The following is a 26792-nucleotide window of genomic DNA, read 5'->3' on the forward strand; positions in this document are numbered from 1 at the left end:
ATTCAGACTAGAAATAAGGTAACTTAACAGTGAGGATAATTGACCACTAGAACAACTTATCAAGGATTGTGGTGGATTCTCCATCACTGGAAATTTTTAAATCAAAATTGGATGTTTTTCTAAGAGATGCTTCAGTTCAAACAGGAATTAGTTATGCAGGAGGTCACAGATGATCACAGTGGTCCCTTCTGACCTTCTCTATACGAATATGGGAAATGTTATTGGTATATCATATATTCACAATGGAATATAAAACCCCTGGGGTATCTTGTGGAAAAGAACCAGAGAGCAAAATCTACTTACAGGTTTGAGCAGGATGAAGGATTGAGCCAACAGGTTACTTAGGAAGTGATCATGAGCCAATCGGATGCTCTCAAAATCCCGAGTGGAGTTTATCTGCAGCAGAAGCTGTGAGAACTGAGACTCCAGCACATCCACCTGATAGGCAGGTACAGAAATTTCATTAGTACCACCTCTTCCTTACCTGCTGGGAGCAATTCCATCTCTACCTAGCCTCCTCAACCTGCCTCCAGCAAGAGCTAGAAAAATCTCAGGAGTGCCCTACCCCAGACGAGTCTGAACACTTTTTTGTCTGAACCTTCATCTAGGATCTGTGTAGAGCTTGTCAAAAATGGGCCATTTTCTGCCCTCCCCCCTGAAATTTCTAAAAACCAGTTTGAAGTTCTCACAACCTTTAAATTCTGTTAAATATTTAATTAAATTCTCATCCATTTTTTTCCTACTGGCAAACCATGAAATATTGGATTCTAAAGCAGGATTAGCAATTTGGTTTTTCGATCTTTTAGATACTTAATTATGTTAACATTTCAAGAGTTTCACAAAAAGTTAATTTGCCCCTTTGTAGCTCTCACCCAAATTCTGGAAGCCAACCTGAGTCCCATACTGTTGTCATTAGCAGTCCCTGTGTCCACATGCAAGAGGCACTGAGACTGCCCAATTAAGCTAATTGGAGAAAATATCAGATACAAGGTTGGGGAAGTTAAATATTTTCAGTTTAACTGTCACTTGAGGGGAGAGTTAAATGGTTATTTTCTTTTAAGGTTTGTGACACTTTTTATATAGTTAATATTCAACAAAAAACTGAAAGTTAGGTACCGCTGCACTTCAGAATCAGTTTTCTTCTATCGTTGTCTTGTTCATCCCTCATGCTACCACTTTCATTTCACAGTGCCAGTGGTGATTTTAACAGCCAATAGTCTCACAAAATCCTGGCAACTAGAAGTTCCATTTTTACCCATTGAAAACTGCAGTTTCAAGCTCAGATGTTTAGAACAGTGGTTTTCAACCTTTTATCCTTTGCAGACCCCTTAAAAATTTCAAATGGAGGTGCAGACTCTTTTGGAAAATCTTAAACCACTAGTGTCCACAGACAGGTGGAAAATCACTATTCTATGGTAAAGATAATAGTCTGCGGACCCCAGACGTTCATGGATCACAGGTTGAAAACTATTGGTTTACAGCATTGTTTCTAACTGCTCAAAACAGCAACAACTAAACTCGGGATGCGGCTGAATTTGAAGGAGAGAAAGGCAGGATGGTATCTTGGCTACCTATGAACACTAGGTATCACTGGAAAGCTGGAATTCCTGCATAGCATTCACTTATTGCTCTGCTGGTTCACGAGAGCACAAGCTTTAAGATAGTCACTGGTCCCTCAGCTCAGCAGTTCTGCTTTGGCACCAGTCCAGGAATTAATAGCTCTTGCCTTGCACTTTTCAGTCCTTGTTCTCCCTACCCTATCCACCCTTCTCCCCTACAACCTGCAGGCAAACTCCCCAGGAAAAGATGGTGCGTGGCATAATCTGAGTCTTTCTTGCTGTAGAGGATTTAGACGCCTGCTCAGTGCCTCCCCTTCATTTCCCTCTTCCTGTTTATCTGCCTAAATGGCACACCACGTCCTCTTCTGCACCCTGACCTGCAGATAGTACTGAAGATTATCCACAAGGAAGGCCATGTGATCCCTCAAACGCCACTTGATGGCATCAGTTCTGTTGGACTTCAGGTGCTTGCGCTGCATCTGGAGAGCCCAGCAGTGCTGCAACTCAGCCTGGACCCGCCGCACACTCAGCAGGTATTTGAATACAACGTTGTATCTGCAGCCAAGACAAATAGCAACCATTCAAGAAAAAGAAAGGCTTCCTTGGAGCCCAAGTCCCACACCAGACAAAGGCTGGAACATGGACATGAGACAAAAAGCCAGAGAGCTGAACAGCAACATGTAGAACAGGTGGGGGTATGGCCCAGCCCTGTAAATAGAAATGTTTTTTGTCCTTAATGGCATTGAACTCATGGTGTAGGCAAGAATAAAAAAATATCAGGTATATTGAGAATACAGAGGTGAAATGTATGTATTAATGTGATCCAGAGCCTACTGGCTTCAGGGCTGTAAGATATTTAGCTTAGTCAAACAAGGCCTCAGGCTTAGAAATAGGCTGACATGGGTAGCTAATTGATGAGTAAGGCTACAAGTTTGTCACTGATTCTGTGACTTTCCATGACCTTGGGGACTTCTGCAGTGGCCACTGGCTCAGGGGAAGCTCAGGCAGCCCCTACACCAGATGCACCGGTTGCTGCTGGGGCAGTCTCAGGCCACTGCTCCCCGACCCGACCCTGCCACAGCAGAGTTTGGGTGTGGGAGGGGGCAGGGGCACAGGATGGGGTGAGGTGGGCTCTGGGTGGCGCTTACCTGGGCAACATCCCTCTCAGATACTAGGTGGAGGCGTGGCCAGGGAACCGCAGCCAATGGGAGCTGTGGGGGTGGTGTCTTCAGGCAGAGCCAGCACGCAGAGCTGCCTGGTGGTGCCTCCGCCTAGCAGTGAGTGAGGGGGATGTTGCCACCGCCGGGGAGCCCCCCCCAGGTAAGTGCTACCCAGAGCCTGCCTCACCCCATCCCCTGCCCCCTCCCACACCTAAACTGCTGCTGCGGGGAAAGAAGGGGGGAGGCATGGAGCCAGGTAGGGAGCCTTCCGGCCTTGCCAATCCCCTCTCCCCTGCTTCCCCTCCCCGCACCAGCAGGGGTCCCAGGCCATGTGCCACTGTCTCCCCCCCGCCAAGATTTATTCACTGGTATTTTTAGTAAAAGTTATGGACAGGTCACGGGCCGTGAATTTTTGTTTACTGCCCGTGACTTACTAAAAATACCAGTGACTAAAATGTAGCCTTACTGCTGAGTCACCCTGTCACAAAATGAAACAGTCACAGGAACAGAAGTGTTAACTGCTGATATTTAGGAAATATATATTGCAATGTACCAGTTAAAGCCGGTTAGAGTATTTTGGGCATTTTTGCAGACATAGGGTGTCAGTAAAGTGCTAACCACAAGTTGTTATAGTGACTGAGTAATGTAAACATTAATGGGTATAAAAGGAACTAACAGGTTATTCTATGGAAAATGGGGCACCCCAAATTTAGTGGGGTATAGAAACAGATTAAAATATAGATTAAACCTACATAAATACGTATGAACCCAAGTAGGCATCAGCGTTACAGATTATAAAAGCTGTATCTCAGCCTGTGTGCCTTGGCAGATGCCACAATGAGACCCACTGGTGGTGGTGATGACAATGAAGAGGAGGAGGAGATCATGACTGACACTCCAGGGTTCCCCAGCAGGAGATCTGATGCCAGTTACAGGGTTGAACACTTTTCACTCTATCTGCTGTAGTATTTCAGTGTTTGTGTGACTATTCAGCTGCTTAGTGGATTTATCACAAATTCCTTTATTACAAATTGCAATAGTTTATGTGCTCCTCAGGTCTCACATTCTAGTGATACTGGGAATAACCTTCCTGATGCTGTAGCCACTCAGAAGACCGAACCCTTATTGACCAATATGGTCTAAGAAATTAATTGATACACCTATCAGGCTACAGTGGTTCTCTATTGCTCTGCGGGAGTTTCACCATGAGGAGGAAGGAGTAGAGCTGTAGATGGACAGATTTGTAAGGGAGAAGCAAATCTAGCAGTACCATACCGCACTCGTCATGACATCAGCAACAAGTGGCCATAATGTAAGTAAGTTGTACTGAATAATTTGGAGAGCAGACAAAGGCACTGAAGCTCTTTTCCCTTCATTCAGTGTGAAGGATAGAGAATCACTGTGTGCCTGAAACTTCAGAGGTGGGATGCCTACAGTGAACAGACAAGGATCTGGTACTCACTTTTCCAAGACAGCAGGGGTGAAGAGGATGTGCAATGGCCACTGCACTTTATAAGAGAGTCCCAGAGCTGCCCAACCAGATGTGGGGGCTTCACGAGGAGATAACTCCCGGGAAGGCCCTTCCCGAGCCTGAGAAGCATCTGGAAAAGAATTGCTGAACTTTAACCCGTGTACAGATTTAGTGGGGAGTGACATACCTGGTAATAAACAAAGAAGGGAAGAACTGAATGAAGAGAGGCAGCAGCGGCAGGGAGTCTAAAGGTACAGTGTGGTGTGCGGGAGGGAGGAGAAACTCCTGAATCATGAAGGCCAAAGAGGAGAGGGAGCACAGAGTTACGATTTCTTAATCCTAAAAGTCTGCAGTATGAATAGAGGCTGAAGCAAGCCAGCACCACTACCCCCCACCCTTAAAAAGCAGGCACAACTCAATACCTTTATGCTCTTTTCCATGATACTCAATGGTAAGGTGGACTAAAGGAAGGAGATTATCATCATCTAGCAACACCTTATGAGCAGACTGCTGGAACGCCACATTGACATCTGATAGGGAAAGAGCATGAATGTCACAGAGAGCATCAAGGTGCAACTGACACCAACCACAGAGTTGCTATGGGGCCAGAGGCTGAGAATTCTACTCAGTCCTTAGTAGCTCATGCTGGGACTCGATGGCAATCTTCTAAATTGCAACTAGTTCCCATCCCTCTGTGATTTCCTGCCTCAGCTTTGGAACACTGACCTGCCCTGCCACATGGGATACTTGACACAGTCATGAAGGGATGGCCAGTCTGTATGACACTCTACATTCTAGTTCAGCAACCCGCATGTAAACATCTCTAAGAAGTAAAGGGGGTGCTTCTGTATGCCAAGATGGCGGCTTCTTTCTCCCAGTGCACTAATCCATAGATACGACCTTCTCATGTTTGCAAAGTAATTTACCAAATTACTAGGCAATTGTTTGGTAAATTATCAATATAAGAAAAGGAAAAGCCCTTTTAGATCCAATTTAGTTGATCTTACTCCGTGGACAGTGCAGGGTTGTTCTCTACAGCACACTGTCACCTACACCTGCTTATCTCTGATGTCATGGAGACTATCCAGAGCAATGTTAAGAGAGCTGCATGCTGCAGTGGGAAAATACAGGTTCATCCTTGGTGACTGCTCAAGAAATTGAACAAGTCTCACACTTGCTGTGCTAGGCAGGGCTGGCTGTCCTCTTGCCACAGCGGGCAGAGCAAGCAGGTCTTGGCAACTCAATTATGATTACTCACCATGTTCAGTTACAGCTGTGGGTGGGGTTTTTAACATGTGCTGTGCAGTGTCTATGAAGGCTTGGAACAATTCTCCTCTCCCCAGGAGATAAAAATCCTTAATAATCTGTGAAGAAAAACATTTAAATTCAAAACTCTAAAGAATTGAACAGAAACTATAAAACCCACACTTACCTTTCCTGGTTTAGTGTCTGCTTTCATTACTGGATGGACTGCAGTTTGTACCATTTTAAAGAGCAGCAGTACAACCTGAATCTCCAGAGCAGGATTTCTGGTTTTGGGAAGAATCCATCTTATGTCCCAAAGGTCTGTGGTGTCTTGCCATCTCTCCAAGATGCAGATTGCAAAACACACACACACAGGTGAATCCTAGAAAATGACTCATACAGAAATTAGAGACACGTAGTCTAGATAAAATTACTATAAGGTGAGTGCACAACAGGTTGAAAGACCATACTCAAAGTAGTTATCAATGGTTTGCTGTCAAACTGGAAGGACATATCTACTGGGGTTCCACAGGGTTCAGTCCTGGGTCTGGAACTCTTCCATATTTTCATTAATGACTTGGATAATGGAGTGGAAAGTGTGGTTATAAAAGTTGCTGATGACACCAACCTAGGGGGGAGTGCGGACACTTTGGAGGACAGGATTAGAATCCGAGACAACACTGACAAATTAGAGAATTAGTCTAAAATTAACAAAATGAAATTCAATAAAGACAAGCGTGAAGTACTGCACTTAGGAAGGAAAAATCGAACACACAACTATGAAATGGAGAATAACTGGCTAGGTTTAGATTGCTAAAAAGAATCTGGGGTTATAGTGGATAACAAACTGAATATGAATCAACAATGTGATGCAGTTATAAAAAAGGCTGATATTCTGGGGTGTATTAATGGGAGCGTCGTATGTAAAACGTGGGAGATAATTGTCCTGCTCTTCTCAGCCCTGGTGAGGCCTCACCTGGAGCACTGTCTCTAATTCTGGGAGCCACACTTTAGGAAAGATGTTGAAAAATTGGAGAGGCCAGAGGACAGCAACAAAAATAATAAAAGGTTTAGAAAAACTGATCTATGAGTAGGGCCCTACCAAATTCACAGTCCATTTTGGTCAATTTCACAGTCATAGGATTTAAAAAATCATAAATTTCATAATTTAAATCTGAAATTTCACAGTATTGTAATTTGTAGGGTTCCTTACCCAAAAAGGCGTTGGGGCGGGGGGAGAAAAATCACAAGGTTATTGTGGTGGGTGGGGGAGGTTGTGGTACTGCTACCCTTTCTTCTGCTCTGCTGCTGTTGGCAGCGCTGCCTTCAGAGCTGGGCGGCTGGAGAGCAGCGGCTGCTGGCTGGGAGCCCAGCTCTGAAGGCACAGCCCCCGCCAGCAGCAGCACAGAAGTAAGGGGGGCATGGTATGGGATTGCCTGCTAGCAGAGGCACTGCCTTCAGAGCTGGGCACCCGGCCAACAGCCGCCGCTCTGGCCGCCCAGCTCTGAAGGCAGTGCAGAAGTAAGGATAGGAATACTGCAACCCCCCCTAAATTAACCTTGTGACTCCCCTGCAACTCCCTTTTGGGTCAGGACCCCCAATTTGAGAAACACTGGTTTCCCCCAGGAAATCAGTATAGTATAGGGTAAAAGCACACAAAAGACCATATTTCACAGGGGAAGACCAGATTTCACTGTCCATGATGTGTTTTTCATGGCCGTGAATTTGGTAGGGCCTTATCTATGAGGAAAGGTTTAAAAAAAACTGGGCAAGTTTAGTCTTGAGAAAAGAAGATTTGGCATGGGAGGAAGTGGAGACCTAATAATCTTCAAATACATGAGGGGCAGTTTATAAAGAGGATGATGATCAAATTGTTCTTCATGTCCATTGAAGGTAGGACAAGAAGTAATGGCCTTAATCTGAAGCAAGGGAGATTTAGGTTAAATATTAGGAAAATTCTTCTAACCATAACGGTAGTTAAATTCTGGAACAGGCTTCCAAGGGAATTTGTGGAATTCCCATCACTGGAGGTTTTTAAGACCAGGTTACCAGCAGTTCTCAAACTCTTGGTTGAGACTCCAAAGTGGATCGCGACCCTGTTTTAATGGGGTCATCAGGGCTGGCATTAGACTTACTGTGGCCGGGGACTAAAGCCAAAGTCTGAGCCCTGCCACCCAGGGCTAAAGCTGAAGCCTGAGGGCTTCAGCTCTGGGTGGCAGGCTCAGGTTACAGGCCCCTCCAACCTGAAGCCCTTGAGTTATTGCTTTGGACCCCCAGCCAGGGCCGTGGGGCTTGGATGTGCAGGCTCAGGCTTCAGTCCCCCACTCCTGGGGTCATGTAAGTAATTTTTTTTTTGTCAGAAGGGGATCGCAGTGCAATGAAGTTTGAGAACTCCTGGGTTAGACAGATATCTGTCAGGAATGGTCTAGGTTTACTTGGTCCTGCCTCAGTGCAGGGGACTGGACTTGATGGCTTTGAGCTCCCTCCCAGCCCTCCATTTCTCTGATTCTATCGTAGACCCTGAAAGATCATGCCATGCTCTCCCATTTTTAGGATACAGGAGGCGAGAACAGCTTTGTCCAATGGAGGCAAACACAGAAAATGAGTGTGGACACTGGATAGGAAAGAACTAATTTAAAAATCTCTCAATTTCAGCTTTTTCAGAGAAATAGTTATGTTACCTTCAGTTGTCCTAGTAAATCTGATTCTTCTACCATCAGCTTCCATAGGTGCTAAGGAGAAACCAGAACATGCTCAGCAGAACCCAGCACTCCAAACTCTGTGTTCTTAACTGAACCTACTCAATCAGAACATTAGCCACCACCCTCAGAAAACCATGATGATGAGCATGGTTAAAAAAAAAAAATCTACATATAACTGAATCCATCCAAAACTAGGGCAGAATAAGAAGAGGGAGTATCCGTTTGCTGGCAGCCCATGTTAGTAATTAATGAACCCTCTAACTCACACCATCATGATTACTTTTGGCAGCAATCTTAAATATCAGTCAAATACAAGTAGCTCTTATAAGAAACTGTAATGGAGTCAAACTCTGTTACCAAACCAACTCCATCCCCCCTCCTAGGAAATATTTTATTTCAACTCACTTCCCTCAGGGGGATGGCTTGGGAAAATGGGCAGAACTAGCATTATTCCTTTGAGGTTCCCACTGATATGGGCTCTACTGACAAGTTTTATAATTAACAGACCAAACTTCATTAAAGTTGCTTCTTTGGGTGTTTTGGACTGTAACTCTCCTTGATATGTATATTTTAACTAAGTATTTAAAAGTATGGAAATGAAAAAATAAAGGAGGGTAGGTAAATGTTCAAATACTCACTTTTCATATAATCTGATAAATAAATATACAAGTACATTATCATAATGTACATTCAATAAACAAACATCCTCTAGCATTATCCTTTCTCAGTACAGTTTTAGAAGTCAAAAACCTTTAAAGTCTGTGGACACTAACTCCTTTTTTTTCCTCCCATAGCAAATAAGCAATAGCTGTCCATTAATTTCCTTGTCTCACTAAAAATTGACACAACATACAGCTCAGGAGCCCTGTAAAGTCGCCTGCTCCTTCCATGCCTGTTCACCTCATGAGCTCTAGAGAGTGTCCCACCTTCCCCAAAACTCACTCACTCTGCAGGTTCTGACACACACCATCTTCTAGAATCAAGGAGCTCTCCAGGGGTTCTTGCTTCTCTCCCTAGCTATCCTTGGGATCTAGTCAGCATTCCCTCAAGCACATTCCCTCCCAAAAGATTTGGTCCATGTGGTCTTTCTATGCTGCAGAGGCATACGGTTCCAAAGTGTTTAAGCCCCTGGTAGGAGTTGTGGACTCAGGACCCCAATATGTTTGATTACCTCAGCAACTGTGCTCCGAATCCAGTCAACCACAGCCTCAAAGTCCACCAGACTAAAGAGTGGCTGCTGCTTGAGGCGGTGTAGCTCTGCAGCGAAAGTGTCTTCCTGGTTCTTCAAGATGGAGCCTACCCAGAAAAGGGAAGAGCATCTGGACTGAAGTAAAACAGTACAAAAAAAGCAAGATACTTTCCAGGTAAGCTATTAACAGACTGTTCAGCAGCCTTTGCCAAGTAAAGTTGTGTGTGTGGATTGCCTAGGAACATTTTGCCAGCCCTTCATGCCCAAAGTCGCTTACTCATTGGACAACAAATACTTCTTACCTACAGCTCTAGGCCATCTGGTAAGTGGAACATTTCCAGAGAGCCTACAGAGTGGCTTGTCACAATAGCAAAGCATCTGTCACTCTGCAAGCAATGATGTTTCCTGCTAGTTCCATCCCAATCCAGGACTCAGATCAGATTTTTTGACCAACTAAGCTAAAAACCAAGCCCCTCTCTCTTACGGTCTTTGGCCTTGTCTACACAAGAATACTGAATGAAGCGCATCCTCACTAATCACCCTCACCTGGTCTAAGGTTTGCCTTTGTGTCTTCATTGCGCACCCCCGCCCCCCATAACTGGATGCAGGCTCATCTTGGCCGGCTCAGCAGTGACAACTTAGTTTGTTGGTTGCAAGTCCCATTCTGTTTCTACCTCCACACCATGCCCTCTTTGGGAATGGCCCCCCACAGAATCTCTCCTACCCAGGAATGGACTCTGATCCTTCTACCCCTTCTCCCCGACCCATGCTCTCTCACATGTGCCCTGCCCCACCAATAATAAACCCCCCTGCTTCAGCGGTGCCACACCTCAGCTGGCAAGACACTGATGGTTCACCAGTTAGTATTCACTGACAAACATCAGGTGGAACATCAGAGCAGGAATTCCAGCTGGTGATCCATGGATGGACTGCGGGATGGGGTTGAGAGGTGGTAGCTGCTCTCCTCACCACCCCTCAGCTACCAGCTCCATGCCACCTCTTACTGCGCCTGCTAGTGGCAGACACCCTTGTGCTGGCAAACCAGTGTGCGCCTCAGCTGACTCACTGGCTAAGGCATAAGCGAGGGAGAAACCGTGAAGGGGTGTGGCAGTGTACACTCCCAGTGGAATCGCCATGTAAAGACCTCTGAACCCAAGGTGGGAGGCTCTCCAGGATGCTTGATGGGGGTCCACTTCTGATGAAGAGGAAATATTAAGGGAGACTGAAGTGAGGTGGGGAGAGGAGGGGGAATTCAGGAAGTATGCCAGCAAAGGAGCTGTTGATTTTGATAGTGCACAGATTTTACTGCATCCACAGTCAACTGTGCTACAAAGTTTCAGGGCTAAGTTGCACTAACTATTGCCTCCCCAACAATTGTCTGTCAAACTTTTGCCTGTGGTCCTAATAGCTATGAAGTCATTTGTCCGGGGTGGGGGATAGACACATGACCACTGCTGTCCCTGTACTGGCATCTGTGCGTGACTCCAAAGCTGAGAGATCAGGGCTGAGTGAAATTGTGAATGGAGCTCTGTGGTAGGTCTCAGAGGAACCTGAGTCTTTGGCCTTGTCTACACAAGAATACTGGCATCACATCAGCTCTGAGAGCTTGCCTCATCTGATGGAACGGGTTTCTACACCATAAGGAGCTAGAACAGCATTTATATCACTAACAAGAATGGATACTGATAGTTGCTCTAAGCCTCTTGATAGCCAACTTGTGCCATGTTGCTTCTGCTGGAAAGTTGTGAGATATGGGGTGAGGGGGGGGAAAAACTAGGATACTGGATGAAATAGAATTTGGGCATCCTTCTGGCAGGATCTTAGGTGTTGATATAGACAAGCTTTTCTCTATGTAACACTGAAGGGTGAGTCAGCCAGAAATACTTGAATACACACTCTTGGCCGCTGTGATAACCACAACTTTAAGAGCTAAATGGGAGGGAGTAGAAACTTCCATGGCTTCAAAGCATGGCTTGTAAGTCCAAAGTAAGTGCTGGTTCTTGCACGGGAGGTGCACCAACTCTTCTCAGACATGTCCAGACAAACCAAAGATCATAGTATTGAGAGATGTATCATACAACTCTTTGGAAAGTATTCTCCGGTTAATCAAAATGAACAAAGACCATGGGGAAGCCAAGTTCTGGCAAGGAGCCAAGTAAACAAGCCAGACAGCTGTTTCCTACCTTTTCTGGTCAGGTTCACATTTTGATTCTCAAACATCTGTACTGATTCTCCCACAAAGAGGATTTTCTCAGCAACCCGCACAGGTATGTATGATGGTAACATTTCCACTCGCAGAGAAAACTGTTTCAGAGATGGTGCTAACATGTTCTCCTCCTCAATCAGGCGCTATCACAACCCCCAACGAGATGAAGGGGGAAGCAGTAGAAAACACAAGGCCAGGCAGAAAGAGGGATTGGGGGAACAAACAGAAAGAAAGGTGCCAGGGACGAAAAAACAAGAGAGGGGGAAAACCAATGTAAATAAGGTGGCAAAAAGGCAAACCCACCCTACATTATTAAGATACAGGTAAGTCTAACTGATTCCAGTGGTGTTTTAGCCTGTTCCTAATCTATGCCAGCAGCCTCTCACCCCTTCAGTAATTTGTTTCCTTGAAAGCTGCATATGAAAGGCTTTTTGAAAATACAGTGTTATATTAACTGGTTCTCTTTTATCCAATATTCTGTTAACATATTCAGACATTCTGTAAAGTAGAAATGCATGATTTTCCTTAACAGGAGCAGTGTTACTTTGTCCTTATGTTAATCTAGATATTTCATAACTCTCTAATCAGTATTTCACCCAGTTGTCTTGGTACTGATGAGTAAGGTTCACTGGTCCATAATCCAAGGATCACCTCAGTACCATTTTTGAAGAGCTGAATTGCTACTCTCTCTGGTTCTCCAATTTAGTAGTGGATTTCAGGAAGTATTTGCATATTTTTGTTAACAGTTCAGCCACTTTGTTCTCAAGTCCCTCCAACACTCTTAGATGAAGACTGCTCAGTCCTGCTGACTTGTTCTTAATTTATCAGTTCATTCTAATATCTCCCTCCTCTGCTGACACTTCAATCTGAGGGTGCCTCACAATCATAGAATATCAGGGTTGGAAGGAATCTCAGGAGGTCATCTAGTCCAACCCTCTGCTCAAAGCAGGACCAATCCCCAACTAAATCATCCCAGCCAGGGCTTTGTCAAGCCTGACCTTAAAAATATCTAAGGAAGGAGATTCCACCACCTCCCTAGGTAACGCATTCCAGTGTTTCACCACCCTCCTAGTGAAAGTTTTTCCTAATATCCAAACTAAACCTCCCCCACTGCAACTTGAGACCATTACTCCTTGTTCTGTCATCAGCTACCACTGAGAACAGTTTAGATCCATCCTCTTTGGAACCCCCTTTCAGGTAGTTGAAAGCAGCTATCAAATTCCCCCTCATTCTTCTCTTCCGCAGATTAAACAATCCCAGTTCCCTCAGCCTCTCCTCATAAGCCGTGTTCCACTTCCCTAATCATTTTTGTTGCCCTCCGCTGGACGTTTTCCAATTTTTCCACATCCTTCTTGTAGTGTGGGGCCCAAAACTGGACACAGTATGCCAGATGAGGCCTCACCAATGCCGAATAGAGGGGAACGATCACGTCCCTCCATCTGCTGGCAATGTCCCTACATATACATCCCAAAATGCCATTGGCCTTCTTGGCAACAAGGGCACACTGTTGACTCATATCCAGCTTCTCGTCCACTGTAACCCCTAGGTCCTTTCTGCAGAACTGCTGCTGAGCCATTCGGTCCCTAGTCTGTAGCGGTGCATGGGGGTTCTTCCGTCCTAAGTGCAGGACTCTGCACTTGTCCTTGTTGAACCTCAGATTTCTTTTGGCCCAATCCTCTAATTTGTCTAGGGCCCTCTGTATCCTATCCCTACCCTCCAGCATATCTACCACTCCTCCCAGTTTAGTGTCATCTGCAAACTTGCTGAGGGTGCAATCCACACCATCCTCCAGATCATTAATGAAGATATTGAACAAAACCAGCCCCAGGACGAACCCCTGGGGCACTCCACTTGATACCGGCTGCCAACTAGACATGGAGCCATTGATCACTACCCGTTGAGCCCGACAATCTAGCCAGCTTTCTATCCACCTTATAGTCCATTCCTCCAGCCCATACTTCTTTAACTTGCTGGCAAGAATACTGTGGGAGACAGTGTCAAAAGCTTTGCTAAAGTCAAGGAACAACACGTCCACCACTTTCCCCTCATCCACAGACCAGTTATCTCGTCATAGAAGGCAATTAGATTAGTCAGGCATGACTTGCCCTTGGTGAATCCATGCTGACTGTTCCTGATAGCTTTCCTCTCCTCTAAGTGCTTCAGAATTGATTCCCTGAGGACCTGCTCCATGATTTTTCCAAGGACTGAGGTAAGGCTGACTGGCCTGTAGTTCCCAAGATCCTTCTCCTTCTGTTTTTTTAAAGATGGGCACTACATTAGCCTTTTTCCAGTCATCTGGGACTTCCCCCGATCGCCATGAGTTTTCCAAGATAATGGCCAATGGCTCTGCAATCACATCCGCCAACTCCTTTAGCATTCTCGTATGCAGTGCATCCGGCCCCATGGACTTGTGCTTGTCCAGCTTTTCTAAATAGTCCCGAACCACTTCTTTCTCCACAGAGGGCTGGTCACCTCCTCCCCATGCAGCGCTGCCCAGTGCAGTAGTCTGGGAGCTGATCTTGTTCGTGAAGACAGAGGCAAAAGCAGCATTGAGTACATTAGCTTTTTCCACATCCTCTGTCACTAGGTTGCCTCCATCATTCAGTAAGGGGCCCACACTTCCCTTGACTTTCTTCTTGTTGCTAACATACCTGAAGAAACCCTTCTTGTTACTCTTAACATCTCTTGCTAGCTGCAACTCCAAGCGTGATTTGGCCTTCCTGATTTCACTCCTGCATCCCCAAGCAATATTTTTATACTCTTCCCTGGTCATCTTCATTATCTGAAAAAAAGCACCCCTCAGGAAGGAATCTCCAATGTTCTCTGTGGTGAAGACTGAGGAAAAGATATCATTAAGCTCCTCTGCAGTGTCTTTATTCTCCTTAATAGCCCTTTCACCTCCTCGGGATTGTGCAGATTTACCAATTCTCAGTCTTCCTGTAGAATATACTGAAAGAATTTGTCTTTCACAATCTGCCCTTAAAAATCCCTCTTAGGTCCGTCTATCTGTGTGTAAGCTACACTAAGTGTGGTTTGGTCCCCCTCTAGTCTCCCACTAGTGGCTGGATCAACGAGAACTTTGAGTCTGCTACTGCCTCTAAGCAATCCCCATACACGCCACACTTTGGTAACAATGTCCCAGTCAGGCCATCTGAATGGAATCTGGGAACGGTGGATCTTAAAACAGTGGCCTCTACTGTTTGAGCTAAAGGACCAAGTTCATTAGTTTGAATTCAGTACCAAACTCAAACCTTGCTGATCTAACTGCTAGAGAAGGACAAAGAGCCATACTGTGTTAGGCCGCATAATAGTACACTTTACTTGCTGTATTCAGTGTTGTGCACAAGTGAAGATGATGATGTGGAAAAATTCTATCAGGAGCTCAAGGAAACCCTCGCTCAAAAATCCATATATACGATTGTGAAGGGAGACTTCAACGCCAAGGTCGGAAGAGGGAAAGAAGGCGAAAAGTTCATTGGAAGGTATAACATCAGCGAATGGAATCCATGAGGAGAGCGCCTGGCAACTCTGGCGGAGACTAAAGAAATGTTCATTGATAACACCTGGTTTAAGAAGAAGACCAAGAGGAGGTGGACATGGATCGCACCCAATGCGAAGAATAAGAACGAGATTGACTATATTCTGATTGATAAGCGGTGCATCATAGAAGACATTTCACTAGTGCCATCATTCAACACCAGTAGTGACCATCGCTTGCTCAGAGCAAGGCTCAACTTCAATAAAAAGATGGAGAAGAAAGCACTACAGATGGCAAATCAGAGACAGCACCCTGAAAATATTCGACAAGGTAATCCTGAAAGCAAACATTTCCAAAGAAGACTGGAGCCTCATAGATAACTGATGAGGACTACAAAAACTTTGCTGATAAGCTGAGGCAATGCATGAAATTAGCCTAGAAAGAAAGACCAAAAAGAGCGAAGGGAAGAATCTCAGAGGAAACGAGGAACTTGTTAGAGAATGTGGAGGAATATGAAGCGAAATGATGGCGACAAACTCGAGTACTCCCTCCTCTGCAAGGTGATAAGAAGACTAAAGGAGGACTTCGAGAAGTACCGAAATGAAAGGCTCTTAAAGATGGCTAAAGATCGCCTCAAAAAATGCAAATGGCAATTGACGCTGAACAGGTTGACAATAACGGCGCTGAAAAGCAAGGACGGAAAAGCAGTAATTGACAGAACAGGGATGGAAACGGTCTGCAAAGATTTCTACACCAAACTGTTCGCATCTCAAATAAATGTCACACTACCAACACTTCAAGAGACCAACTAACACGTACTCCCAGTCCTCATCAGCGAAGTTTGACATACAGTTTATCAGATGAAGGAAGGAAAAGCTCCAGGAAAAGACAGACTTACAACTGAGATAAGAGCTAGAGGCCAAGACCTCTGGTAAACCCTTACTCAAAGGTTTAGCCTCACTTAGAAATGCAAAAATACCATATAGATGGAAAAAGTCCAACATCATTTTTCTGTATAAGAAAGGTGATCATAAAGATCTGAAGAACTACTGTCCAATATGCATCCGAGGGTGCTGAGGAAATTGGCTGATGTGATTGCAGAGCCACTGGCCATTATCTTTGAAAACTCATGGCAACTGGGGGAGGTCCCGGACCATTGGAAAAAGGCAAATATAGTGCTCATCTTTTAAAAAGGGAAGGAGGAGAACCTGGTGAACTACAGATCGGTCAGCCTCACCTCAGTCCCTGGAAAAATCATGGAGCAGGTCCTCAGGGAATCAATTCTGAAGCACTTGGAGGAGAGGAAGGTGATCAGGAACAGTCAACATGGATTCACTAAGGGCAAGTCATGCTTGACCAACCTGATTGCCTTCTATGATGAGATAACTGGCTCTTGACTTTAGCAAAGCTTTTGATATGGTCTCCCACAGTATTCTTGCCAGCAAGTTAAAAAAGTACGGATTGGATGAATGGACTATAAGGTGGACAGAATGCTGGCTAGATTGTCAAGCTCAACTGGTAGCGATCAATGGCTCAATGTCTAGTTGGCAGCCGGTACTAAACAGAGTGCCCCAGGGGTCGGTCCTGGGGCCGGTTTTCTTAAGCATATTTATTAATGATCTGGATGATGGGATGGATTGCACCCTCAGCAAGTTCGCAGATGACACTAAGCTGATGGGGGGGGGGGGAGAAGGGGAGAGAGGTAGATACGCTGGAGGGTAGGGATCGGGTCCAGAGTGACCTAGACAAATTTGAGGATTGGGCCAAAAGAAATCAGATTCAACCAGGACAAGCGTAGAGTCCTGCTCTTAGGACAGAAGAATCCCATGCACCGCTACAAGCTGAGGACCGACTGGCTGAGCAGCAGTTCTGCAGAAAAGGACCTGGAGATTACAGTGGACGAGAAACTGGATATGAGTCAGCAGCGTGCCCTTGTTGCCAAGAAGGCTAACGCCATATTGGGCTGCATTAGTAGGAGCACTGCCAGCAGAACAGGGAAGTGATTATTCCCCTCTAGTTGGCACTGGTGAGGCTACACCTGGAGTACTGCGTCCAGTTTTGGGCCCCCCCAACCCCCAGTACAGAAAGGATGTAGACAAATTGGAGAGAGTCCAGTGGAGGGCAACAAAAATGATCAGGGGGCTGGGGAACATGACTTACGAGGAGAGGCTGAGGGAACTGAGCTTGTTTAGTCTGCAGAAGAGAAGAGTGAGGGGGGATTTGATAGCAACCTTCAACTACCTGAAGGGGGGTCCAAAGGGATGGAGCTTGGCTGTTCTCAGTGGTGGCAGATGACAGAACAAGGAGCAATGGCCTCAAGTTGCAGTGGGGGAGGTTTAGGTTGGATATTAGGAAACACTATTTCACTGGAGGGTGGTGAAGCACTGGAATGGGTTCCCTAGGGAGGTGGTAGAATCTACATCCTCAGAGGTTTTTAAGATGACCTCCTGAGGTCTCTTCCAACACTGAAATTCTCTGATTCTATGTGCGGCCATGCCTTTTCACAATAAAATCTTCCCATCGCTTTGGAGGTCATCTGAGTGGTTGTTTCAGCTCCTGTAGGTGCCTCTCAGCAACAGCTGCAGTCCATCGGTTGCCAGTGAGCCTAGCTTTATGACTCAGGAGGTCATCTAGTCCAACCCCCTGCTCAAAGCAGGAACAATCCCCAACTAAATCATCCCAGCCAGGGCTTTGTCAAGCCTGACCTTGAAAACTTCTGAGGAAGGAGATTCCGCCACCTCCCTAGGTAACGCATTCCAGTGTTTCACCACCCTCCTAGTGAAAAAGTTTTTCCTAATATGCAACCTAAATCTCCCCCACTGCAATTTGAGACCATTACTCCTCGTTCTGTCATCTGCTACCATTGAGAACAGTCTAGATCCATCCTCTTTGGAACCCCCTTTCAGGTAGTTGAAAGCAGCTATCAAATCCCCCCTCATTCTTCTCTTCCGCAGACTAAACAATCCCAGTTCCTTCAGCCTCTCCTCATAACTCATGTGTTCCAGACCCCTAATAATTTTTGTTGCCCTCCGCTGGACTCTTTCCAATTTTTCCACATCCTTCTTATAGTGTGGGGCCCAAAACTGGACACAGTACTCCAGATGAGGCCTCACCAATGTCAAATAGAGGGGAACGATCACGTCCCTCGATCTGCTGGCAATGCCCCTACATATACATCCCAAAATGCCATTGGCCTTCTTGGCAATAAGGGCACACTGTTGACTCATATCCAGCTTCTCGTCCACTGTAACCCCTAGGTCTTTTTCTGCAGAACTGCTGCCAAGCCATTCGGTCCCTCATCTGTAGCGGTGCATGGGATTCTTCCATCCTAAGTGCAGGACTCTGCACTTGTCCTTGTTGAACCTCATCAGATTTCTTTTGGCCCAATCCTCTAATTTGTCTAGGGCCATCTGTATCCAATCCCTACGCTCCAGCATATCTACCTCTCCTCCCAGTTTAGTGTCATCTGCGAACTTGCTGAGGGTGCAATCCACACCATCCTCCAGATCATTAATGAAGATAGTTGAACAAAACCGGCCCAAGGACCGACCCTTGGGGCACTCCACTTGATAGCGGCTGCAAACTAGACATGGAGCCATTGATCACTACCCGTTGAGCCCGACAATCTAGCCAGCTTTCTATCCACCTTATAGTCCATTCCTCCAGCCCATACTACTTTAACTTGCTGGCAAGAATACTGTGGGAGACAGTGTCAAAAGCTTTGCTGAAGTCAAGGAACAACACATCCACTGCTTTCCCCTCATCCACAGAGCCAGTTATCTGGTCATAGAAGGCAATTAGATTAGTCAGGCATGACTTGCCCTTGGTGAATCCATGCTGACTGTTCCTGATCGCTTTCCTCTCCTCTAAGTGCTTCAGAATTGATTTCTTGAGGACCTGCTCCATGATTTTTCCAGGGACTGAGATGAGGCTGACTGGCCTGTAGCTCCCGGGATCCTCCTCCTTCCCTTTTTTAAAGATGGGGACTACATTAGCCTTTTTCCAGCCGTCCAGGACTTCCCCCGATCGCCATGAGTTTTCCAAGATAATGGCCAATGGCTCTGCAATCACATCCGCCAGCTCCTTTAGCACTCTCCAATGCAACACATCCGGCTCCCTGGACTTGTGCTCTTCCAGCTTTTCTAAATAGTCCCGAACCACTTCTTTCTCCACAGAGGACTGGTCACCTCCTCCTCATGCTGTGCTGCCCAGTGCAGTAGTGTGGGAACTGACCTTGTTCGTGAAGACACAGGCAAAAAAAGCATTGAGTACATTAGCTTTTTCCACATTCTCTGTCACTTGGTTGCCTCCCTCGTTTAGTAATGATTTTCTTCTTGTTGCTAACATACCTGAAGAAACCCTTCTTGTTACTCTTAACATCTCTGGCCAGCTGCAACTCCAGGTGTGATTTGGCCTTCCTGATTTCACTCCTGCATGCCCGTGCAATATTTTTATACTCCTCCCTGGTTATTTGTCCAATCTTCCACTTCTTGTAAGCTTTTTTGTGTTTAAGATCAGCAAGGATTTCACTGTTAAGCCAAGCTGGTCACCTGCCATATTTACTGTTCTTTCTACACATCGGGATGGTTTGTCCCTGTAATCTCCATAAGGATTCTTTAAAATACGGCCAGCTCTCCTGGACTCCTTTCCCCCTCATGTTATTCTCCCAGGGGATCCTGCCCATCAGTTCCCTGAGGTTGTCAAAGTCTGCTTTTCTGAAGTCCAGGGTCCGTATTCTGCTGCTCTCCTTTCTTCCCTGTGTCGGGATCCTGAACTCGACCATTTCATGGTCACTGCCTCCCAGGTTCCCATCCACTTTTGCTTCCCCTACTAATTCTTCCCAGTTTGTTAGCAGCAGGTCAAGAAGAGCTCTGCCCCTAGTTGGTTCCTCCAGCACTTGCACCAGGAAATTGTCCCCTACACTTTCCAAAAACTTCCTGGATTGTCTGTGCACCGCTGTATTGCTCTCCCAGCAGATATCAGGGTGATTGAAGTCCCCCATGAGAACCAGGGCCTGCGATCTAGTAACTTCTGTGAGTTGCCAGAAGAAAGCCTCGTCCACCTCATCCCCCTGGTCCGGTGGTCTACAGCAGACTCCCACCACGATATCACCCTTGTTGCTCACACTTATAAACTTAATCCAGAGACTCTCAGGTTTTTCTGCAGTTTCATACCGGAGCTCTGAGCAGTCATACTGCTCTCTTACATACAATGCAACTCCCCCACCTTTTCTGCCCTGCCTGTCCTTCCTGAACAGTTTATATCCAGCCATGACAGTACTCCAGTCATGTGAGTTATCCCACCAAGTCTCTGTTATTCCAATCACATCATAATTCCTTGACTGTGCCAGGACTTCCAGTTCTCCCTGCTTGTTTCCCAGGCTTTGTGCATTTGTGTACAGGCACTTGAGGTAACTTGCTGATCGTCCCTCTTTCTCAGTATGAGGCAGGAGCCCTCCCCTCTCGCGCTTTCCTCCCCGTATCCCACTTCCCCACTTACCTCAGGGCTTTGGTCTCCTTCCCCTGGTGAACCTAGTTTAAAGCCCTCCTCACTAGGTTAGCCAGCCTGCTTGCAAAGATGCTCTTCCCTCTCTTCATTAGGTGGAGCCCATCTCTGCCTAGCACTCCTCCTTCTTGGAACACCACCCCATGGACAAAGACTCCAAAGCCTTCTCTCCAACACCACCTGCGTAGCCATTCGTTGAGTTCCACAATTCAATGGTCTCTACCCAGGCCTTTTCCTTTCATGGGGAGGATGGACGAGAACACCACTTGTGCTTCAAACTCCTTTATCCTTCTTCCCAGAGCCACATAGTCTGCAGTGATCCACTCAAGGTCATTTTTGGCAGTACCGTTGGTGCCCACATGGAGAAGCAGGAAGGGGTAGCGATCCGAGGTCTTGATGAGTCTCGGCAGTCTCTGGTCTCTCTCATCGTGAATCTGAGCTCCTGGCAAGCAGCAGACTTCTCGGTTTTCCCGGTCGGAGCGGCAGATAAATGACTCAGTCTCCCTGAGGAGAGAGTCTCTGACAACCACAACCCGCCTCCAAGAGAAGAAAGGCCAGGATAAAAGAAGAATGGAAGACGTGTTGTGATCAGCGCAAGCTATATGCGGGCTGATGGACCGATCAATTAAGGTGATCAGGGTGATGTAGTATTGGTCCCAGGATATTAGAGAGACATGGTGGGTGAAGTTATAACTTTAACTGGACCAACTTCTGTTGGTGAGACAAGCTTTTGAACTTATACAGAGCCTTTCTTCAGGTCTAGGAAAGGTGCTAAAGTGTCACAGCTAAGTTTCCCAGACCTGAAGAATTCCGTATAGCTTGAAGTTGGTCCAATAAAAAAATATTACCTCACCCACTTCCTCACTTTACTTGGTGTAATTTGATCCTTTCTAATGGCCTCACTAGAATTGAATCTCCCTTTTCTGAAGATGATCTGCTTAGTTTGAACCTCTTGGACTTAGCCATTTATCCATGCTAAACTTTTCTCCTTTTCTTACTTTCCTGCTTCCTTTCTTGTTTGACGTATGTGTGCCTTATGTTTGGCATAATCCTTAAAACATTCCAAATCCCTCACCTCTATGACCTCACCAGTCCTTTTTGCCTAGTTTATAGCTGCATATTACAGTATCTCATTGATTTGTCATCCTACCATGGCTTATTAATGCCCGTTAAGTCATGGATCTTTCATTGAAGCAGAAAAAGACAGATTTCTGACTACAATCTCTAATGCTTTGAGAATGCAGGTTAAAACATGGCAATCTCACCAGGTCCTGCAGCTCTCGCAGCTGTTTTCCTGTTAGTCCCCCAATTCCCAGGTCATCGTCCTCTTCTTCAGGCTGGGCAGGGACATTCCCAGAAGATGGGCCCTGTTTAACAAAGAACTCTTCATGTTGATCTAGGAGCAGTCCATGCAGCATCCAGGCAGAGAGCTGCTTATACATGACTCCATGACACACAGCCAGGATCCTGGGGACCAAGCATAATGGAAAGTGAAAGAAGGCAGTGTATATAACAATCAGAATGAAATACACACCACGCATCCTGCCTCATATTGAGAAACAGGGGCGATCAGCAGGTTACCTCAAGTGCCTATATACAAATGCATGAAGTCTGGCAAACAAGCAGGGAGAACTGGAAGTCCTGGCACAGTCAAGGAATTATGATGTGACTGGAATAACAGAGACTTGGTGAGATAAGTCACGTAACTGGAGTACTATCATGGACGGATATAAACTGTTCAGGAAGGACAGGCAGGGCAGAAAAGGTGGGGCAGTTGCACTGTATGTAAGAGAGCAGTATGACTGCTCAGAGCTCAAGTATGAAACAGCAGAAAAACCTGAGAGTCTCTGGATTAAGTTTATAAGTGTGAGCAACAAGGGTGATGTGGTGGCAGTCTACTATAGACCACCAGACCAGGGGGATGAGGTGGACGAGGCTTTCTTCTGGCAACTCGCAGAAGTTACTAGATCGCAGGCCCTGGTTCTCATGGGAGACTTCAATCACCCTGATATCTGCTGGGAGAGCAATACAGCGGTGCACAGACAATCCAGGAAGTTTTTGGAAAATATAGGGGACAATTTCCTGGTGCAAGTGCTGGAGGAACCAACTAGGGGCAGAGTTCTTCTTGACCTGCTGCTCACAAACCGGGAAGAATTAGTAGGGGAAGCAAAAGTGGATGGGAACCTGGGAGGCTGGAAAAAGGCTAATGTAGTGCCAATCTTTAAAAAAGGGAAGAAGGAGGATCCTGGGAACTACAGGCCAGTCAGCCTCACCTCAGTCCCTGGAAAAATCATAGAGCAGGTCCTCAAAGAATCAATCCTGAAGCACCTGCATGAGAGGAAAGTGATCAGGAACAGCCAGCATGGATTCACCAAGGGAAGGTCATGCCTGACTAATCTAATCGCCTTTTATGATGAGATTACTGGTTCTGTGGATGAAGGGAAAGCAGTGGATGTATTGTTTCTTGACTTTAGCAAAGCTTTTGACACGGTCTCCCACAGTATTCTTGCCAGCAAGTTAAAGAAGTATGGGCTGGAGGAATGGACTATAAAGGTGGATAGAAAGCTGGCTAGATTGTCGGGCTCAACGGGTAGTGATCAATGGCTCCATGTCTAGTTGGCAGCCGGTATCAAGTGGAGTGCCCCAGGGGTTCGTCCTGGGGCTGGTTTTGTTCAATATCTTCATTAATGATCTGGAGGATGGTGTGGATTGCACCCTCAGCAAGTTCGCAGATGACACTAAACTGGGAGGAGAGGTAGATACGTTGGAGGGTAGGGATAGGATACAGAGGGCCCTAGACAAATTAGAGGATTGGGCCAAAAGAAATCTGATGAGGTTCAACAAGGACAAGTGCAGAGTCCTGCACTTAGGACGGAAGAATCCAATGCACCGCTACAGACTAGGGACCGAATGGCTCGGCAGCAGTTCTGCAGAGAAGGACCTAGGGGTTACAGTGGATGAGAGCTGGATATGAGTCAACAGTGTGCCCTTGTTGCCAAGAAGGCCAATGGCATTTTGGGATGTATATGTAGGGGCATTGCCAGCAGATCGAGGGACGTGATCGTTCCCCTCTATTCGACATTGGTGAGGCCTCATCTGGCATACTGTGTCCAGTTTTGGGCCCCACACTACAAGAAGGATGTGGAAAAATTGGAAAGAGTCCAGCGGAGGGCAACAAAAATGATTAGGGGTCTGGAACACATGAGTTATGAGGAGAGGCTGAGGGAACTGGGATTTTTTAGTCTTCAGAAGAGAAGAATGAGGGGGGATTTGATAGCTGCTTTCAACTACCTGAAAGGGGGTTCCAAAGAGGATGGCTCTAGACTGTTCTCAGTGGTAGCAGACAACAGAACAAGGAGTAAGGGTCTCAAGTTGCAGTGGGGGAGATTTAGGTTGGATATTAGGAAAAACTTTTTCACTATGAGGGTGGTGAAACACTGGAATGCATTACCTAGGGAGGTGGTGGAATCTCTTTCCCTAGATGTTTTTAAGGTCAAGCTTGACAAAGCCCTGGCTGGGATGATTTATTCGGGGATCGGTCCTGCTTTGAGCAGGAGGTTGGACTAGATGACCTCCTGAGGTCCCTTCCAACCCTGATATTCTATGATCCTAAGGAGGTCAGTCAGCACAGTGAGAGCTGAAGTGCTAACAAGTGAAATTTGCTCATGGAGAAAGGTGGGAGGCCTTGAGTGTGCCATTAAAGTACAGTTTGTTTACCTCCCTCACACGAAGTAGGATCAAACTGCTCCTACTCACTTAGCTGCCATCTCAGCAGCTCCATGATATGCACCTGGAAAGTCAGTGCCCTAATTTCCTCCTCCAAGGGAACCCATTTCTAGTAAAATTCAACCAATCAAATCACCCCATGTCTGAATCTCCAATCTATGTTCTAGGGGGTCAGCTGATACAATGGAACTTCTTCCATTGCAACTTCCACGCAAATTGCATTAGGTAAGGGGAAAAGCGCGGGGGTGGGAGACAGACTTACAAAGCCATCCCTAAACCAGTCATAACTTTCCCTCATTGTCAGTCTCAGCAAAAAGGCCAGGGAGAGTAAACTCCCATCTACCATAGGAAATGCCTCACAAGCTCAGGAGTGAGATTACTGGCAGTTCAGTGTGTGAAGGAAGCTTATACTGCAGCTGTCTATGGTGTACTTATCCTATACATAAACAGAGGACTTGAGCCTTCAGGGCTGTCAGCCTAGCATTCCACTCCTGCCTTTCAGATTGCACAGGGCTCTTGTTAGACATCTCTATTTGTTATAGCTAAAGAGAGAAGATATTTTGGCACTAACTTCAGCTGTTACAAGAGCATAATAGCCAAGCAGTAGTATTAGTGAATCTCCTTACTTTTCCAGTGCACTACGCACAGGGGGCAGCCCCCCACAGCTGTGTTTATGGACAGTCTCCAGGAGTTGACAGCCATGAATCTGCAAAGAAACAAAGTGGTCAAACTGGATTTGCAGTGAGAAATCTTCCCTTGATTCTGTACCGAAGTTTCAGATGTTCAAATGCTACACTTACAGCTGAATGTACAAAGAAGGCTTTGCAATGACAAGGGAAATGGTGCATGGGTCTCAGTGAGAACTGGAAGGTAGGGGAAATATGGATAGTAATTCCATGTTCAAATAATAAGAATATAGCAGTAGAGATATGTTACCGACCACCTGACCAGGATGGTGATAGTGACTGTGAAATGCTCAGGGAGATGAGAGGCTATTAAAATAAAAAACTCAATAATAATGGGGGATTTCAACTATCCCCATATTGACTGGGTACAGGTCACCTCAAGATGCGATGCAGAGATAAAGTTTCTTGACACCTTAAATGACTGCTTCTTGGAGCAACTAGTCCTGGAACCCACCAGAGGAGAGGCAATTCTTGATTTAGTCCTAAGTGGAGCACAGGATCAGGTCCAAGAGGTGAATATAGATGGACCGCTTGGTAATAGTGACCATAATATAATTGACATCCCTGTAGTGGGGAAAACACCACAGCAGCCCAACACTGTAGCATTTAATTTCAGAAAGGGGAACTACATAAAAACGAGGTTAGCTAAACAGAAATTAAAAGGTACAGCACCAGAAGTAAAATCCCTGCAATCTGCATGGAAACTTTTTAAAGACACCATAATAGAGGCTCAACTTAAATGTATACCCCAAATTAAAAAACATAGTAAGAGAACCAAAAAAGGGCCACCATGGCTAAACAACAAAGTAAGAGAAGCAGGGAGAGGCAAAAAAGCATCCTTTAAAACGTGGAAGTTAAATCCTAGTGAGGAAAATAGAATGGAGCATAAACTCTGGCAAATGAAATGTAAAAATATTATTAGGAAGGCCAAGAAAGAATTTGAACAACAGCTAGCCAAAGACTTAAAAAATAATAGCAAAAATATGTTTAAAGTACATCAGAAATAGGAAGCCTGCTAAACAACCAGTGGGGCCACTGGATGATCGAGATGCTAAAGGAGCACTCAAGGACGATAAGCCCATTGCGGAGAAACTAAATGAATTCTTTGCATCGGTCTTCATGGTTTAGGACGTGAGGGAGATTCCCAAACCTGAGCCATTATTTTTAAATGGACAAATCTGAGAAACTGTCCCAGATTGAGATGTCATTAGAGGAGGTTTTGGAACAAATTGATAAACTAAACAGTAATAGGTCACCAAGACCAGATGGTATTCACCCAAAAGTTCTGAAGGAACTCAGATGTGAAATTGCAGGACTACTAACTGTAGTCTGTAACCTGTCATTTAAATCAGCTTCTGTACCAAATGACCGGAGGATAGCTAATATATCACGAATTTTTTAAAAGGGCTCCAGAGGTGACCCTGGCAATTACAGGCCGGTAAGCCTGACTTCAGTACCAGGCAAACTGGTTGAAACTAAACTAAAAAACAAAATTGTCAGACACATAGATTAACATAATTTGTGGGGGCAGAGTCAACATGGTTTTTGTAAAGGGAAATCCTGCCTCACCAATCTACTAGAATTCTTTGGGGGGGGGGGGGTCAAAAAGCATGTAGACAAGTGGATATAGTGTATTTAGATTTTCAGAAAGCCTTTGACAAGGTCCCCCACCAAAGGCACTTAAGCAAAGTAAGCTGTCATGGGATAAGAGGGAAGGTCCTCTCATGGATCGGTAATTGGTTAAAAGGAAACAAAGGATAGGAATAAATGGTCAGTTTTCAGAATGGAGAGAGGTAAATAATGGTATCCCCCAGGAATCTGTACTGGGCCAAGTCCTATTCAACATATTTATAAATGATCTGGAA

At 45.7% G+C, this 26792-nt stretch overlaps 2 protein-coding genes across 8 annotated transcripts in view; one reads left to right on the forward strand and one right to left on the reverse strand.

The window, feature by feature from the left end:
- The window catches only part of TP53BP1 (tumor protein p53 binding protein 1), an 87532-nt gene extending 85582 nt beyond the window's left edge, over positions 1 to 1950 (forward strand). The window contains exon 30 of the transcript XR_012154135.1: positions 1788 to 1950. The gene's annotated coding sequence lies outside the window, so the exon portion shown is untranslated. The remainder of the gene's footprint in view (positions 1 to 1787) is intronic.
- The window catches only part of TUBGCP4 (tubulin gamma complex component 4), a 53601-nt gene that overhangs the window by 17337 nt on the left and 9472 nt on the right, over positions 1 to 26792 (reverse strand). For all 7 annotated transcript variants that reach the window (XR_012154143.1, XR_012154140.1, XR_012154142.1 and 4 more), the window contains exons 6-15: positions 24868 to 24947; positions 21781 to 21982; positions 11510 to 11675; positions 9309 to 9433; positions 8117 to 8167; positions 5449 to 5554; positions 4613 to 4720; positions 4182 to 4320; positions 1937 to 2114; positions 304 to 438 (exon numbers count right to left, since the gene is read on the reverse strand). Coding sequence is in view for 1 of the 7 variants with exons in the window: in XM_073304651.1 (XP_073160752.1) it covers positions 304 to 438; positions 1937 to 2114; positions 4182 to 4320; positions 4613 to 4720; positions 5449 to 5554; positions 8117 to 8167; positions 9309 to 9433; positions 11510 to 11675; positions 21781 to 21982; positions 24868 to 24947 (1290 nt within the window). In the remaining 6 variants the exon portion in view is untranslated. The remainder of the gene's footprint in view (positions 1 to 303; positions 439 to 1936; positions 2115 to 4181; positions 4321 to 4612; positions 4721 to 5448; positions 5555 to 8116; positions 8168 to 9308; positions 9434 to 11509; positions 11676 to 21780; positions 21983 to 24867; positions 24948 to 26792) is intronic.

Source organism: Lepidochelys kempii, chromosome 10 (genome assembly GCF_965140265.1).
Source record: "Lepidochelys kempii isolate rLepKem1 chromosome 10, rLepKem1.hap2, whole genome shotgun sequence".
Classification (NCBI taxonomy): Eukaryota; Metazoa; Chordata; order Testudines; family Cheloniidae; genus Lepidochelys; species Lepidochelys kempii.